Source organism: Pongo pygmaeus, chromosome 9 (assembly GCF_028885625.2).
Source record: "Pongo pygmaeus isolate AG05252 chromosome 9, NHGRI_mPonPyg2-v2.0_pri, whole genome shotgun sequence".
Classification (NCBI taxonomy): Eukaryota; Metazoa; Chordata; class Mammalia; order Primates; family Hominidae; genus Pongo; species Pongo pygmaeus.
The window spans coordinates 57,371,089-57,386,432 of NC_072382.2; the positions used below are offsets into that span (position 1 = coordinate 57,371,089).

Sequence of the window (15,344 nt, forward strand, 5' to 3'; positions counted from 1 at the left end):
TGCTATGTGCCCTTGCAGAATGGATGATGTTTTTTGTCTATATTTTTAATTGTGCATATTGTACTGTGTTAAATCTTGTTCTTTTTACTCAACACTGTGTTTCTAAGTTCCTCCACGGTGCCGTGGTACTCTGATCCTTTGTTCCTAAGGGCTGCACAGCACTCCCCAAGATGTCCCTGAACACTTGGCCCACCAGCTCCCTAGCCATGGGCTTGCAAATGTCTCTACTCCCCTACCCCCACCACAGGTAGCACAGGAGAGAACATTGGCTTACATGCTCCCTTGGGGACTGTGTGAGGATTTCCTTGACATTAACATCCTAGAGCAGAACCACCAGTTTCCAGACTTTTCTGCTTCCCATACTGGTTCCAGCAGAGGATCTGGAAGAAGCCAGAGCAGAGAAAACTAGGAGAAGGTGTGGGTAGAGTCTGGGGAGGTAAGCAGGGGCCAGAGCATGGTGGTCCTTTGTTGTTAGCCATGGCAAGGGCAAAGATTTTGGTTTTTATCCTAAGGACAAAGGGAAGCCATTGAATTAAACTAAAGCAGAGGTTCAGATTTATTTTTAAGTAACAGTGGATCTTTAGAGATAGAAGGACCCTAAAAGACCCCTAGTCCCACTCTTTGAATTTACAGGACACTTGGAAGGCCCCCTGAGGTAGTGAGATGGATGCCGAACATCACACAGCCAGAGACACCTTGACACCTTGAGAACGTGGTGTGAGCCTCCCAGGTTGCAAAGACCATCTGATGGTGGCAACCTCTGGAGGCTGGGGATTTGCCTTGCTGTCCTGGGGGTACCTTGGGCTGAAGAGTTCACTTCCTGTCACCTGGACTTTCCTAGACCTCTGAGGGCATTTAACAGGACCCTTTAAAGAACCCCAAGCCAGAACCCAGCCTTCCTCTGCCATGGGGCCTCAAGCCTTAGACTTTCCAGGTATCCACAGGCAATCCCTGTTGAACTTCATATGCTAGCTTAATGAGAGAGCTGAACTAGAGACTTAAAGATGAGCATGGCAGTCCTGGTTTTGCCTCTTATTCTCTGGATCTCATCAGTTTTCTCATCTTTGAAATGGGAGGATGGAGCAAGATGCTCTCTCAAGTCTGTCCCTTCCTCCCCAAGCATTTGTGCTTAAGTCTCAGGCACTGGGGACCTCTGGTACCTCACTGCCGCAGGGCCTCTGCTGTCAGCTCTTTTAGTTCTCAGCATGGGCAGCTGCTGGGGGAAGCAACACCCTCAGAGTTTCATTGACCCTTTTCACCCTCGTACTTCTGGGCCTCCACGCCAAAGAGGCACAAAGAACTGAGCCTTTGTTTGCAGCAACAAAGCTGTTTGCAATTTCAGATAGAACCATTTTATTATATCCCATCCAAAGAGTACTTGAGTTGTGTTTTGTTTTGAAAGCTTATTAGCATTCTGGACTTAATTATCTGGCAGAGACAAAACTCCACCACCCCCAGTCCATGCCCACTCCATCCACCGACCCCAGTTGCCAGCCAGCAGCCTCAAAGCCCCTGTCCATGTCCAGGTGGGGCACCCATTGTCCTCCTGGTGGGCTCATTTGGCAGATGAAAGGGAAATCCTTCCTGCTGCCTCTCCCTCACTCTCCCCTTTCCCCATCATCTCTAGATTCTGGCTCCCATTTATTGAGTACTCACCATGTGCCAGGCAGCAGGCTAAGCATTTTGCATGTTTTAATTCATGGCATCCTCTAAGTCCTATGAGGCAAGTTTATTTGCTCTTTTAAGACGGAGTTTCGCTCCTGTCACCCAGGCTGGAGTGCAGTGACGCGCTCTCTGCCTCACTACAAACTCTGCCTCCCAGGTTCAAGCAATTCTCTTGCCTCAGCCTCCTGAGTAGCTGGGACTACAGACGCACACCACCACGCATGACTAATTTTTGTATTTTTAGTAGAGACGGGGTTTTACCATATTGGCCAGGCTGGACTCGAACTCCTGTCCTCATGTGATCCGCCTGCCTCGGCCTCCCAAAGTCCCGGGATTACAGGGTGAGCCACCACGCTCGGTGACTACATGGACTCTGATAACTTAGCCTTACAGTTCTATAACATCACTTCTGCCACCTTCACTCCATTAGGGCAGTCAGCCAGAGAGGGGACAGAGATGCCACCTATTGATGGGAGAAATGGTAAAGAATTACAGACATATTTTAAGACCACCACAGGAGTTACGTTACAGAGGTTGAACAACTGGCCTAAGTCATGTAGCTGATAAGTGGTGAGCACCCATGTTTTAGTCCAGAATCTTCTTATGTCAAAATTTGATTCCTTTTCCCACCCCCATCCTGCCTGCCTGGAGAGTGTGGAGATGAACAAGACTTGGGCCCTGCCTTCAGCCAGCTTAGATGGACTTGCTGCTGGCCCAAACCCTTATCATCTTCCTACCTCCTCCTGTGGATCTCTTGGTCGTGTTGCTTACTGATCAGCAGGACTAACAGGGTGGAGGGGTTGCAGAGAGCCAGTATTAATTCCCAGAACTCCAAATCCACCACCTGTTTGCATTTGCCTTTGCTGGGAGAAGCTAGAAATTTTTTCCTCCAGGGCTTCTCTCACTAGGAGTCCTATTGGTCAGTGTTGAGGTTGAAACATAGAACATCTTTAAGGCAGGAGATAATCTTAGTGAAGGGCCAGGCATAGAGCAAGTGCTTGGTTAGTGTTTGCCATTTTTCAGGGACTCTGCTCTTTAGCACCGTATATCCTCTAACACCTACCTTGCCTGCTACACACCCGCAAAAGGTAGCAGAAAATAGGGACCCACCTCCAGCCTCTCCCAGTGAGTACAGAGACCACAGCAGTGCCCACCGAGGCCAGGCTCTTCCTCTCAGAGCCCACGGGAGTGCTGAGGGTGTGATATTGCAGTGGCAGAAGTGGCTGATTGGGCCTATTCCTTCTAGACTCTTCCACCACTCCGCCCTTCTCAGTTCCTGTAGCGGTACCTCCTTTGATTCTAGACCTATCCAAGCAAAACTTCAAAATAGGCCAGGTAGGCAAACCTGCTCCACCCATCCCCCTTGTGGGTTTCCAGATCTTTCTGTGGAATAAGAGAAAAATCATAGACTGTGGAGACCCACCAACCTGGGTGCAAGTCCAGTTTTGTCACTGCCTGGCTCTGTGATCCCAGGCAAGTCACTTAACCTCTCTGTGCCTCAGTGGCTGCCCATGTAAGACATGGGCAATCATGTCAACCTGCAGCACAGTTGTGAATATTGAACAGCGTAAGACTGACAATGTAGCTGGCTCCAAGCTGGCAGGATAGGAGGATAAGGGAGGGCAAATCCTCCCTGTGGATTCATCTCTTCACAGGAAAGAGCTGTTGGGAAATTGCCCAAGGTCACCCCTACCGCTCCTATATCGCCCTCCATCGCCCACAATGAGATAGGAGCAACAATCCTATGAACAAGAAGTCAGTGTCTACTGGTGGCATTTTGGACACAGTTGACAGGCCATGGAGCCCAGCATCATCACCCAGATGGTTGAGAGGTGGGACTGCTGGAGACTTGTTAACAATGACGTGGTGTGGGAGGCAGAATGCCTGGTCCTAGGCGTAGGGAGTTAGTCTCATCTCATGTGTGGCTAATAGCATGGGCTCTGGAAGCAGTCTGCCTGGGTTCTAGTCTTAGCTTCTACCCATTTATTAGCAGACCTCAGCCAAGTGACTTAACGTCTCTGTGCCTCAGTTTCCTCATGTGTAAAATGGCGGTAAGAGCAGCGCCTACCTTCTGGGATTGTTGTGAGGATTAGATGTGTTCATACATGTAAAGCACTTAGAACAGCACCCAGCACACAGTAAGTCCAACGTTCAGGCTCTGCCCTTGGCTGGCTGTGGACCTGGGGCAAGCCACTTGCCCTCCCTGGGCCTGTTTCTCCATCTGAGAAATTAATGGGCTGAACCAGATATCCCTCAGGGCCCATCAGGCTCTGACAGCCAGTAATTCACGAAGTCCGGGCAGGTCTGAGTGTCATGTTCTTTTGGGTAGGGCTCCCTGTGACTGCTGGCCACATTGGGAAGGGAAGAAAAGCTAACTGGGACAGAGCTTGCTTTCTCATGTAAACAGGAACAGGCTGAGCCAGCCTTCCACTCCAGTTCCGGTGGGCTGGCAGCCTGGGAGCTCAAAGGATGAGTCACTGACAGGAGCAGCCACAGTTCTGGAGCTCAGGCGGCACCAGCTCCAGGGCACAGAGTAGCTGCAGAGTTCAATGGTGGGATTTGGGAGCTGGGTGACAGGAGAGGGATCATAGCATTTCCGTGTGCCCTAGGTGAAATCTGAAGGCCATTTGTCTGCATACCTTACCCAGGATCCTACAGCTTTGGCCTGGGATACTGAGCTTTGCCTTCCAGGGCTTGTTTCCTTCCCTCCATACCACATGTATACTTTGAGGCTCCATCAGCTGGGGACCAGGCACAAAATCTGCACCGTGGCCCCCATGCAGCTGATTAAGGTTCAAGGTTCTGCCCCCCACCCTCCCCCGACCCCAGACACAGGACCTCCCTGCCTTGCTGCAGTGACCCTTTACTGAGAAGCGGCATGGCAAAATGGAAACATCACCTGATGCTGGAAAGCCCTGGGTTTGAATCTCAGGTCTGCACTTACTTGGGCAAGACACTTAACCTCTCTAAGCCTTGATTTTTCTTGCCTGGAAAATCCCATCATCCTGTGCAAGAGGTGAGCCCATGAGGAGCCCGATGTTAAATCACTTGTCAGCAAGCTGCCTCTGAGTCAGGGTTTCATGCGTGGCAAAGCAGCTACCTCGCTGTGAACTATTGAAAAGCCAGCCCTTGACACAAGCAGCCGCCTCTCACTGACAAAACAGGGATGACGATGATCATGTCTACCTCATAGGGCTGTCGAAAGAAGCAAATGCAATTGCGTGTGCAGAGGCACTTTGGGAACTGCAGAGAGCCAGCCCAGTGAGGTGGTATTATTCCCAGAACAAGATAGTGAGTAAAGGAGAGGGCAGGGAAAGGATAAGAGCTGACATCATTTCTAGGAGCAGGACAGAGCCCAAAAGAACAAACGGGCCTAGGACTACAGTGGTCCATGCAAGTGGAGGCTGTTTCCTTCACTGCTGTATTCCCAGAGCCTAGCCCAGTGCTTGACAAAGTAGGCACCCAGTAAATATTTTCTGAATTGCATGACATTGAATCTTTGTGTTCCCAGTGCTTGACCTATAGTCAGTGGTGTTGGACTCATGCACAAATCAGCAGAGACTAAAACCAGAGTGGCAGGCTCCTAGCCCCGTTTTCCATCTTTGAAACTAACACGAATTTCCATCACAGACATCTACTGCCCACCCCTGAGATCAGGGGTTCTTAACCTGAGGTCCATGCATCTCCCCAAAAATTATGTGCAGAATATAGTGTGTGTTTGAAACATATCTTGCTGGATTAAAAAAAAGTCAGATTTCTACCCAGAAAAATACGTAAATAAATCCTGCTCTGAAAGATGTACATCTACTAGTTGCCCAGTAAATACCCATCAGTTGGATGCATCTGGTCCCCAGGGCTGCCAGGTGACCAGTAGTCTTAAAAAAAATTGTAAGCCTCCCCCTCTCTGAGCTACACATCTAGGGCCCTACGAGCCTGCAGTTTTTCCTGCCACCTCCATAATGTGCAAGACAGTGAACCTATCTTTCATATGCAAAAGTAATGATCACACGTTATCCGAGGGACCTGCCTCCGGAGTGGCTGTTCTGCTGCTGGGTGGGTCTCACAGAGCCACGCATACTCCGTCAATCTCTTACATCCCAGTGTATGCATTTAGATGTGACAGGTGGGAGTCGAGGCCTGAAACCTGAGAATCCTGACTAGGCTTCATGATATCAACTCAGAACTTTGATCTTTTTGAAAAAAATGTTTCTCACTACAAATACATGTGTGCATGTGTCTGTGTATGTATACACACATATATATTTATCTATTAGAGGAAATTTAGGATATGTAAATGAAATCATCTCTAATCTCACCCCACCCCAAAGAACCGGTGTTACTACCTGGCTTTAGTCTTCCCATTTACTGTGTACAACATTTGTTAAGCACTTACTGTGTGCCAAGAGTTTACTGCTCCATGCTGTATGATCTCTATCTCATGTTAACCTCTAATCTCACATCAGGTATTTGCTATCTTTTTATAGACATATTTATACTTTCTTAATTTTTAAGGTCAGTGAGATTATACTGTTTTGTAACCTTGCCTTTCTTAGTCCATACCATCAAAATTTTTTCCCATGTTATCAAATATTCATCAGCAGAGTCATTTATGACGGCTGCATAATGTTTTATTGCAGGCAAATTCCATGCTTCTTAGACTGGGGTGCATGTATCCCTGAGGGCAAAGCCATAGGATAAATGTCACACATCTTCCTGAAGCAAAATTTGTGATTCAGAGCTTTAGGAGAGGGAAATAAAACACATTATTTTCATATCAAAACGAGTACAAATATATCATAGTGTAGAATGCAGAACACCCACATATGTCTTAATACAGGCCAGGCGCGGTGGCTTACGCCTATAATCCCAGCACTTTGGGAGGCCAAGGCAGGCAGATCACCTGAGGTCAGGAGTTCAAGACCAGCCTGGCCAACATGGTGAAACCCCCCGTCTCTACTAAAAATACAAAAATTAGCCAAGCGCAGTGGCTTGTGCCTGTAGTCCCAGCTACGCAGGAGGCTGAGGCAGGAGAATCGCTTGAACCCAAGAGGTGGAAGTTGCAGTGAGCCGAGATCACACCACTATACTCCAGCCTGGGTGACAGAGCGAGACTCTGTCTCAAAAAAAAAAAATGCAGCCAAGTCCAAGATCATGTTATTCCCCATAGTCCCATGTTCCCTCTCCTCTGAGGTTTGCAGAGACATCTAAGAAGCGCTGAATTCTAGTTCAAGCCCTTCTTTTTACAGATAAGGAAACTGAGACCCAGGGAGAAGAAGGGATTGCCCAAGGTCCAAGTATGTGCTCTGCAGAACCAAGGCACAGAAGCCAGGTAACCCCTGGGTCTGTCCCTTCCCACCGTTCCATATTTGGCATCACCTGTCAACTGTGTGTGGGCAGAGACCTGGCCCTTTGAGAAATCAACCCCCTGCTTATCAATAGTAGCAACTCTTGCCTTCCCACGTGATCCTTCTTTTAGCAGCAGCTTTTCCTTTTTCACCTTGCTCCCAGGATCTGAGCTGACTGCTCAGGTGGTCAGGAACTATAACCTCCATGGACAAAGGTAGATGCCCTCCCATGACCTTCTTAGACTCCATTGGCACTTAGATTTATTGCTTAATGCACTGTATTGTAAACATGTCTTTACTGGTCTGTTTTAGCCACGAGACTGGAGCCTTTTGAAGGCAAGAATTATGTGTTAGCATTATAATCTGCCATTTATTGGGTACTTACTAAATGCTGAACACTATGCTAGGTGTTTCGTCTGTAGTATCTAAAATATTTATAACAGCTGCCGGGCGCAGTGGCTCACGCCTGTAATCCCAGCACTTTGGGATGCCGAGGTGGGTGGATCACTTGAGGTCAGGTGTTCAAGACCAGCTTGGCCAACATGGTGAAACCCTGTCTCTACTAAAAATACAAAAATTAGCCAGGCACAGTGGCACACGCCTGCAATACCAGCTACTCAGGAGGCTGAGGCAGGAGAATTGTTTGAACCCAGGAGGCAGAGGTTGCAGTGAGCCAAGATCACGCTACTGCACTCCAGCCTGGGTGACAGAGCAAGACTCCATCTCAAAAAAACAAAACAAAACAAAAAATATATATATATATATATATTTATAACAGCTTTTCAAAGTATGTATTATTATCTCCATTTATCAGGCAAAAAAAAGCTGAGTAAAAGAGTGTCCTTTGCCCATCATCATTCACTCATTTAGTAAACATTTATTGTACCCTTACACACCAGGACTTATGCTACATGCTGTAGACATGAGGATGAACAAAGCTGATACCACTCTGCCTTCATGGAACTTCTTGGTGGGTAGAGGAGATGATATTCAAAAATTATTTACAACCCATGGCAAGTGTAATGTAGCCTGAAGCCTATCTAACTGCCCTGGATTGAAGCCACCTCCACCCTTACCAGCAAGGCAACCTTGGGCAGCCCTGTTAACCTCTTTGCACCTCATCTTCCTCTTCTGTAAAATGGGGATAATAGTAGTAGCAACTCCATAGGGGTGCTGTGAAGAATAAAGAAATTAACCCATGTAAGGCACACAGAGAAGGGCCCCTGCACATTCCAGGCATATTGCTGCTGCTGCTGCTGCTGCTGCTGCTGATGATGATGATGATATGAAGGAGAGGCATGGGGTGCTCGTATGTGATAGAGCAGGACCTACTTCAGGGGACATCTGATTGAGGTCTACAAGATTAATAGGTGTTACCTTGGCAAAGTGTGTGGGAGGCAGGGTGGGGAGCAGGGTGTTGGAGGGATGTTCCAGGCAGAGAGAATAGCATGTCAAAGCATAGGTGGCGGGCTTACCTGAGGAACTGCAAGGAGTGAAGCTGAAATGGGCCCGGCTGGGAAGCAGGAGCCTGTGCTACAAACACAGCTCCAGGACCAGGTTCTCTGCACCACAGTCTTGATCTAGGCCATGGGAGATGCTCAGTAAATGTTTGTCAAGTGAGCGAGCAGCTCATGGACAAACAGCTACGTTGGGTCCACATGGTTCTGTTGTCACCCAAGTCCATTGTCCCATATACAGCATGATATGTAGACAGCCCCTTCCCTGCTGTCAAACTGTATACATCCATGTTTTGGTCCCTCTCTTCTTGACAGTAAACTAAATCCTGTGAGTTTGGGTGCAGACCTCCAATATCTGGGACTCACTGAGGTGGCCGCAGCTAGAATCCCCATGCTATAGCCAGGGGCTCAGATCTAAGCCAGTGGTATTCAGACTCTTTAGTAGCAGAACTCTGCCTTGAAATAATCTTAGCAGAAATCCAGTATATGGTACAGGGACAGGCAGAGCTTCTGCCCTTGAGGGGCAGACATAGGGCCTCAGCCCCTGTGCACCTGAGAAAACACTAGGGCTCTGTAAAGCACAGTTAGAAAAACTAGGGTTGAACCCAAACCCCATCTTCCAGGTGGGGAAACTTAAGATCCAGAGAAGGAGTGACTCTCCAGAGTCACTAGGGACAGACCCAGAACTGGCCCCAGACATCTGGTATCAATTCTGCTACATCAAGATTTTCCGGCACTTCGCCCTAACTGCCCCTAGCCCCTCTCAGTGTGCAGGGAGTCTTGAGATGGGGTGGGGGCACGTGGCTGTGGTCTTGTCAAGTCCAGCCTCCAGCCCCAGTTGGGGCATGGCCCACATGAGACAAAAATCCACAGGGCAGGCATGGATGGGTTGCTCAGGGTCATGGCCTGGTTATGCCATGTCTTTTTTTTTTTTTTTTTTTTTTTTCCTGCTGCTGCTTCTTTTTTAATTGAGTTTGAGGTGGTTGTTTTTTGTTTCCTTAAGAAATGGAAAAGAATGAAGCTGCGTAAATACAACTATATTAACTCCCTGGAAAACCTCCTGCCATTTTAACTCTGTTACTGGAGAAATAAAAGAGAAATAATTTGTCCACCCACACTTAGCTCTTTCTGACGAAGGTAGGTGAATATTGCTTTGCTAATCGAGGGTGACTGCTGGAAGTGGAGCCACGCTGACTGATCCCAGATTGAGAGGCAGCCACAGTCACCCCAAAAAGGGTGGCAGAGCCCTGCCTGTGGACAGGGCCGGAGTCATCGGCCCGCATGGCCCATCTTCCACAGGTCTCCCCAAGCCGATAGTGATGGAGGCACTGGACGAGGCTGAAGGGCTCCAGGACTCACAGAGAGAGATGCCGCCACCCCCTCCTCCCTCGCCGCCCTCAGATCCAGCTCAGAAGCCACCACCTCGAGGCGCTGGGAGCCACTCCCTCACTCTCAGAAGCAGCCTGTGCCTGTTCGCTGCCTCACAGTTGCTGGTAAGGATGGCACAGGCCTCACGAGGGTCTGGAGAGAGGGTGGGTGGAGGGCCAGCCTCCCACTTCCTCCCCAGGATGGCCACCTGGAAGGCAGGAGGATAAGGGGCCTCCCTGGTATTCCTCAGGAGCTCCAAGCCCTCAAGGCTGGGATGAGGGGAAGGCTGGAATTCTGAGCTACCGCGTCAGCATCTGAGACCTCACACCCTGCCTTCCTAACCTAAGAATCCAGAACACAGGGCCTCCCCGACCCCTGACCCTGCAGGGTTCTCCTGAGAACTCCTGTCTGTGGAGGCCTTTCTGGGAGACTACCCTTTTGATGTACATGTTTGTGAGGTCCTCTCTGGAAAGGGCTTTCTCTTGGTTCCCTTCAGTCAGCTTTTCTCCAAGGAGAGTCCTGAGGCCTCCCCTGGGCACGCAGCACCGGGGCCCTGCTCTCAGCTGCCCAGTCTGGACCTTAGAGGTTCAGGAGCCTCCATGCAGGGGCAGGTTGAGGCTGCAGGTGAGCTCTGCTGGGGGAACACGGGGGAAGGGGGCCGGCTCCATACTCAGTCTGCTCCCCTGTGCCCCAGCTTGCCTGCGGGGTGCTCTGGTTCAGCGGCTATGGCCACGTCTGGTCACAGAACACCACAAACCTCATCTCCTCTTTGCTGACGCTCCTGAAACAGCTGGAACCCACGGTGAGTAAGCTTTGGGGAGTCCTGGGGTAGCAGGGATCTGTTGGGGGCCTCTAGTCCCACCCTCCCCAACCTCCAGATCGGGCTTCTCTGAGTTCAGAAGATACTTCCAAGCCCCTAAAGTTCTGCCTGCTCCCCACCCCAGACCTGGGATGTGATTTTCAGAGTCTTGGTTTTGTCATCATTGCAAGAGCTGAGAACTCTGCCCCCACCACCACCCTGACCTGTTTATCTGATGTTCCCCAGGCCTGGCTTGACTCTGGGACGTGGGGAGTCCCCAGTCTGCTGCTGGTCTTTCTGTCCGTGGGCCTGGTCCTCGTTACCACCCTGGTAAGGCGCCTCCCGACCCCAACCTCAAGGCTGTCCTCCTCTGACCTTGAGGCCGGGATTTCTACCAGCTCCCATCTGACTTACAGGCTGGACGTTCTGGGTGGGGCAAGGAGGGATACCTATCTCTTTGCCCAAGTGTGCCAGCCTGGGGCAAGAGCCTTCTTCTTTCCGAAAATTGGTTTGCAGTGATCTGGGCTAAGGAAAGGGGATGAGACAGGGAGAAAACTGGTGTAGGAACTCCCAAGCCCCCCTGAGAAGGCCTGAAGCCACAAGAAACAGAGAGCTGGGAGAGGGAGGGGTAGGGAGGGAGAGTAGGCATGGAGCCTTCCATCGAGGCCAGGGGCAGTGCCTTGTGGACAACTCCCAGGAGAGCAGGGCTGCTCTAGACACCTTGAGGGAGTGGGGGGGGCATCAATCCCATGGGCACTCCAGGAACACGGGGGAGCAGCCAGCATGGTCCCAGATCCGTGATGCTGTACACCCCAACCAGGTGTGGCACCTCCTGAGGACACCCCCAGAGTCACCCACCCCACTGCCCCCTGAGGACAGGCGCCAGTCAGTGAGCCGCCAGCCCTCCTTCACCTACTCAGAGTGGATGGAGGAGAAAATCGAGGATGACTTCCTGGACCTCGACCCGGTGCCCGAGACTCCTGTGTTTGATTGTGTGATGGACATCAAGCCTGAGGCTGACCCCACCTCGCTCACCGTCAAGTCCATGGGTCTGCAGGAGAGGTGGGAGGGGTGGAGGAGGGGTGGGCTCTTCGGGCCCTTGAGCTCTTAGCTCCTGATCAGAAGAGTGGATGCCTGACTCTGACTCCCGGTGCCCAGGGCAGAGCTGGCCTCATAGCTTAGCCAGTGTAGACACATGCTATCCAGGTCATTCATAGAGATCAAAGTGCCCCAAGATGAATGTAGTAACATTACTGCACACGCACACATAGGTGTACACATGTTCACACACACTCTCCCATGCTCAAGTAAGTTTGGGTGGTTTTCTTTGCTGCAGGACTTGTCAGGGCCTTTAACATGCTTGTGTTCATTGTAAATCAGCAAGGGGGCAGTATGTGGCATTTCCCAAAGTCACTTGACCACAGAACTCTATTTTTTTTTTTTTTACTTTTATTTTGGATTGAGGGGGTGCATGTGCAGTGTTGTTACCTGAGCATATTGCATAATGCTGAGGTTTGGGGTACAAATGATCCCATCACCCAGGTACTGGGTGTACCAGCAGTTAGTAGTACCTAGCAGTTAGTTTTTCAACCCTTGCCCGCCTCTCTCCCTCCCTCCTCTAGTAGTCCCCAGTTTCTATTGTTGCCATCTTTATGTACCTGGGTACCCAATTAGAACCTGTTTTTATAGGGTAGCTCATAGTGTTCCACAGAGCACACTTTGAGAAGTATAGACACCCTCTTTTCAGAGTCTAGGTGGGTGATCCAGATCACACCAAATTTGAGTTACCCATGTGATGTCACAGAAAGAACACTGGGTGTGGAGTCGGGAAACCTAGCTTTTTGTTTCAGCTCTGCCACCCCCTTACTGGGAGAGCCTGGACAACTCTTGGCCCTTCATGGGGACTCAGTTTCCCCTTGTATGTAATGAAGCCCCATCCTGTCCTGTGGTCTGAGACTCTGCGTATAGTAAAGTTGGCCCATTGTAGACATCCTTGCGGCCACCGTGCTGCTCCTGGGACTCCCTCCTTCCTGACAGCTGGGGTCCTGGCCTCTCCTGGACAATATGTCCTTGACTCACCAGCAGCCTCATCCCAGGGCTGTTGGGCCCAGGACTGCAGTGGGGAGGGTCTGGAGCCATCCTCTCGGCCCCAAGCCCTGCTTCTGTGCTTCAGGCAGGTGTCCCCTCTCTGAGCTTCCTGGGGACCACAGGGTAGAACTTCCTCCAATGGTGATGAAGGAGAGTCCAGGGCAAGGCCATGCTGGGGTAGCTTTGGATGGAACTTTTAGAACTGGAGCCCCAGATCCCCACTAAGTTAACATCTCCACTGCAGGAGGCAGGAGATAGGGAGTCAGGCCAATGCCTCAGGGCTGAGATTCACGCTTCTTTGTCAGGGGGTCTTGTCACACTCCCACTCCTCTTCCTCAACCCCACTCTGTTCCCAGCTGATCTCTCCCTCCCTCTTTTTCCCACCCCTGGAGACCCCAGCTCATGCCCGTCCCTCTGTCCCTGAGGCTCACACTCCCTTTCCTGGTCCTTCCAGGAGGGGTTCCAATGTCTCCCTGACCCTGGACATGTGCACTCCGGGCTGCAACGAGGAGGGCTTTGGCTATCTCATGTCCCCACGTGAGGAGTCCGCCCGCGAGTACCTGCTCAGCGCCTCCCGTGTCCTCCAAGCAGAAGAGCTTCACGAAAAGGCCCTGGACCCTTTCCTGCTGCAGGCGGAATTCTTTGTGAGTTCCCTTGAGCTGGTCGCCCCACTGTGTGCAGACCCATGTCAATCATCCACCTGCCCAGGTGGTAGAGCGTGGTGCCTGGAAGTCAGCATCTGCAGTAGATTAGTATCACTTTATTATCAGCTCTCCCACCATCTTGGGCAAGCTGCTTTCCCTCTGAGCTTCAGTTTCCTCATCTGGAAAATGGGGATGAAAATAATAGGATTGTTGCAAAGATTAAAGAGACTAATAACATGTGCAGAGCACCCAGCCAGGTGATGGAGGTACAGTGACAATGCTAAGTCTTTATTGCCCAGTGCTGTGCTCTGAAAGCCCAGAGAACCTTCACTTCTAACTCTTCTGTTTTCCCACTTTCCTCCTGCCGAGCGTTGTTCTTCTGCCTTTGAAATCTCTCTAGCGGCCTCCCCTCGTTACCACCCCTGGGGCCCTAGCTTAGGTCCTAATCACCTCCACCCTGGCTTCTGCAGCAGCCTCCAGCTGCCTCCTATTGGACTTTGAGGGGCTCAATAAATGGCACCCCTGTTTACCTGCCTGAGTGCTCAGCCAGTTAAGAGCTAAGGCATAGGAGATTACAATATCACCTTTGTTGTCAATAAAATACAGGTTGGAAATGAGGCTTAGCAGGGTATAGCAAGAGTGAGCCTCCCGATACTGAGACCCAGAATTAGACGCACTTTCCACCCTCCACAGGGGTGCCGGCACATCTCGGACCTTGCCACATGGGGGCACCCCTATAATTCTTTCCTGGCAGGAGGGCCCTGAGAGGAGGAGGAAGGAAGGGGCTGAGGCTCCAAAGCTCCATTCCTCAACCAAATTCACCAAACAGGTAACTCCTCACTTCTGTGAGCAGGAAAAGGCGAGAGGCCAAGAGTATCTGGGGCAAGTTCCTCCTGGTAGAAGCCAGAGGGGTACAGAAGCAGGTGCCTCCTCCCTCATAGCTCCCTTCCTTTGGCCTCTGCCCTGGGCCTGTCTGGACCGGGTAGCTCTCCCCTGTGAGAAGACCTCCATCATCATCTGATCTGCTGCTCCAAGTTCTCCAGAACTTGGTACCACCTGCATACACCATCAGCACACCTCACCTGGTGTGGCCCCAGCCTCCTTTTCCAGCCTTATGCCCCATGCCCCACCCCTGCAGGGACTGTCCACTTCAAACTGGGCCAGCCTCGCCTGTGCCTTTCTCCTGCCATGCCTTTGCTCACATCATCACTCACTCCAGATGCTTCTAGAAAGCCTTCCTCAACCACCCCAGCCTCAGCTCCTCCTCTGAGCTCCCACTGCCATCATCTCCCCTTCGAGAAAGAATCACATCCTCTACCTCATTTCCTGTTCGGTGGGTCATTGTTGAGGAAGGAGCGTGGCCTGAGCACCCACTCCGGGGGCAGTTTTTTACGTGTTGTATTTTTATTTTGATTTTCACAATCCTGGAAAGTTTGATGATCCTCATTTTACAAAGCCGATACTTAGTGTGTCCAAAAACAATGAACAGTGTGAAGCTAGGTGCAGTCAGGAGCTAAGCTGGTGGACAGACTGGAAGGAAATGCAGAGGCAAGAGGCATGGAGAGTCATCCTGGAGGATGTCAGGAGGAGACAGACTCATAGGTGAACTTTTTTTTTTTTTGAGATAGAGTTTCACTCGTTGCCCAGGCTGGAGTGCAGTGGTGCGATCTTGTCTCACTGCAACCTCCGCCTTCCAGTTCCAAGCGATTCTTCTGCCTCAGCCTCCCTAGTGGCTGGGATTACAGGGGCCCGCCACCATGTCCAGTTAATTTTTGTATTTTTATTAGAGACGGGGTTTCAACATGTTGGCCAGGGTGGTCTCAAACTCCTGACTTCGTGATCCGCCTGCCTCAGCCTCCCAAAGTGCTGAGATTACAGGCGTGAGCCACCGCGCCCTGGCAGAGGTGAACTTTAAAGGGTGGGAACAACTTGGAGAGATGGGGGTAGGGGAGACCAGTGCCCTCAGGAGGCAGAACGT

The 15,344-nt window shown here is 50.8% G+C and overlaps 1 protein-coding gene and 1 long non-coding RNA gene across 5 annotated transcripts in view; one reads left to right on the forward strand and one right to left on the reverse strand.

The window, feature by feature from the left end:
* PTPN5 (protein tyrosine phosphatase non-receptor type 5) overlaps positions 1–15,344 on the forward strand; it is a 63,588-nt gene that overhangs the window by 37,556 nt on the left and 10,688 nt on the right. For all 4 annotated transcript variants that reach the window (XM_054440466.2, XM_054440465.2, XM_054440464.2 and 1 more), the window contains 5 exons: positions 9,767–9,960; positions 10,530–10,637; positions 10,881–10,964; positions 11,455–11,696; positions 13,177–13,366. In XM_054440466.2, the coding sequence (XP_054296441.1) occupies positions 9,767–9,960; positions 10,530–10,637; positions 10,881–10,964; positions 11,455–11,696; positions 13,177–13,366 (818 nt within the window). The remainder of the gene's footprint in view (positions 1–9,766; positions 9,961–10,529; positions 10,638–10,880; positions 10,965–11,454; positions 11,697–13,176; positions 13,367–15,344) is intronic.
* The window catches only part of LOC134740255 (uncharacterized), a 35,314-nt gene continuing 32,045 nt past the window's right edge, over positions 12,076–15,344 (reverse strand). The window contains exon 3 of the long non-coding RNA XR_010127577.1: positions 12,076–13,545. This is a non-coding gene — a long non-coding RNA (uncharacterized LOC134740255). The remainder of the gene's footprint in view (positions 13,546–15,344) is intronic.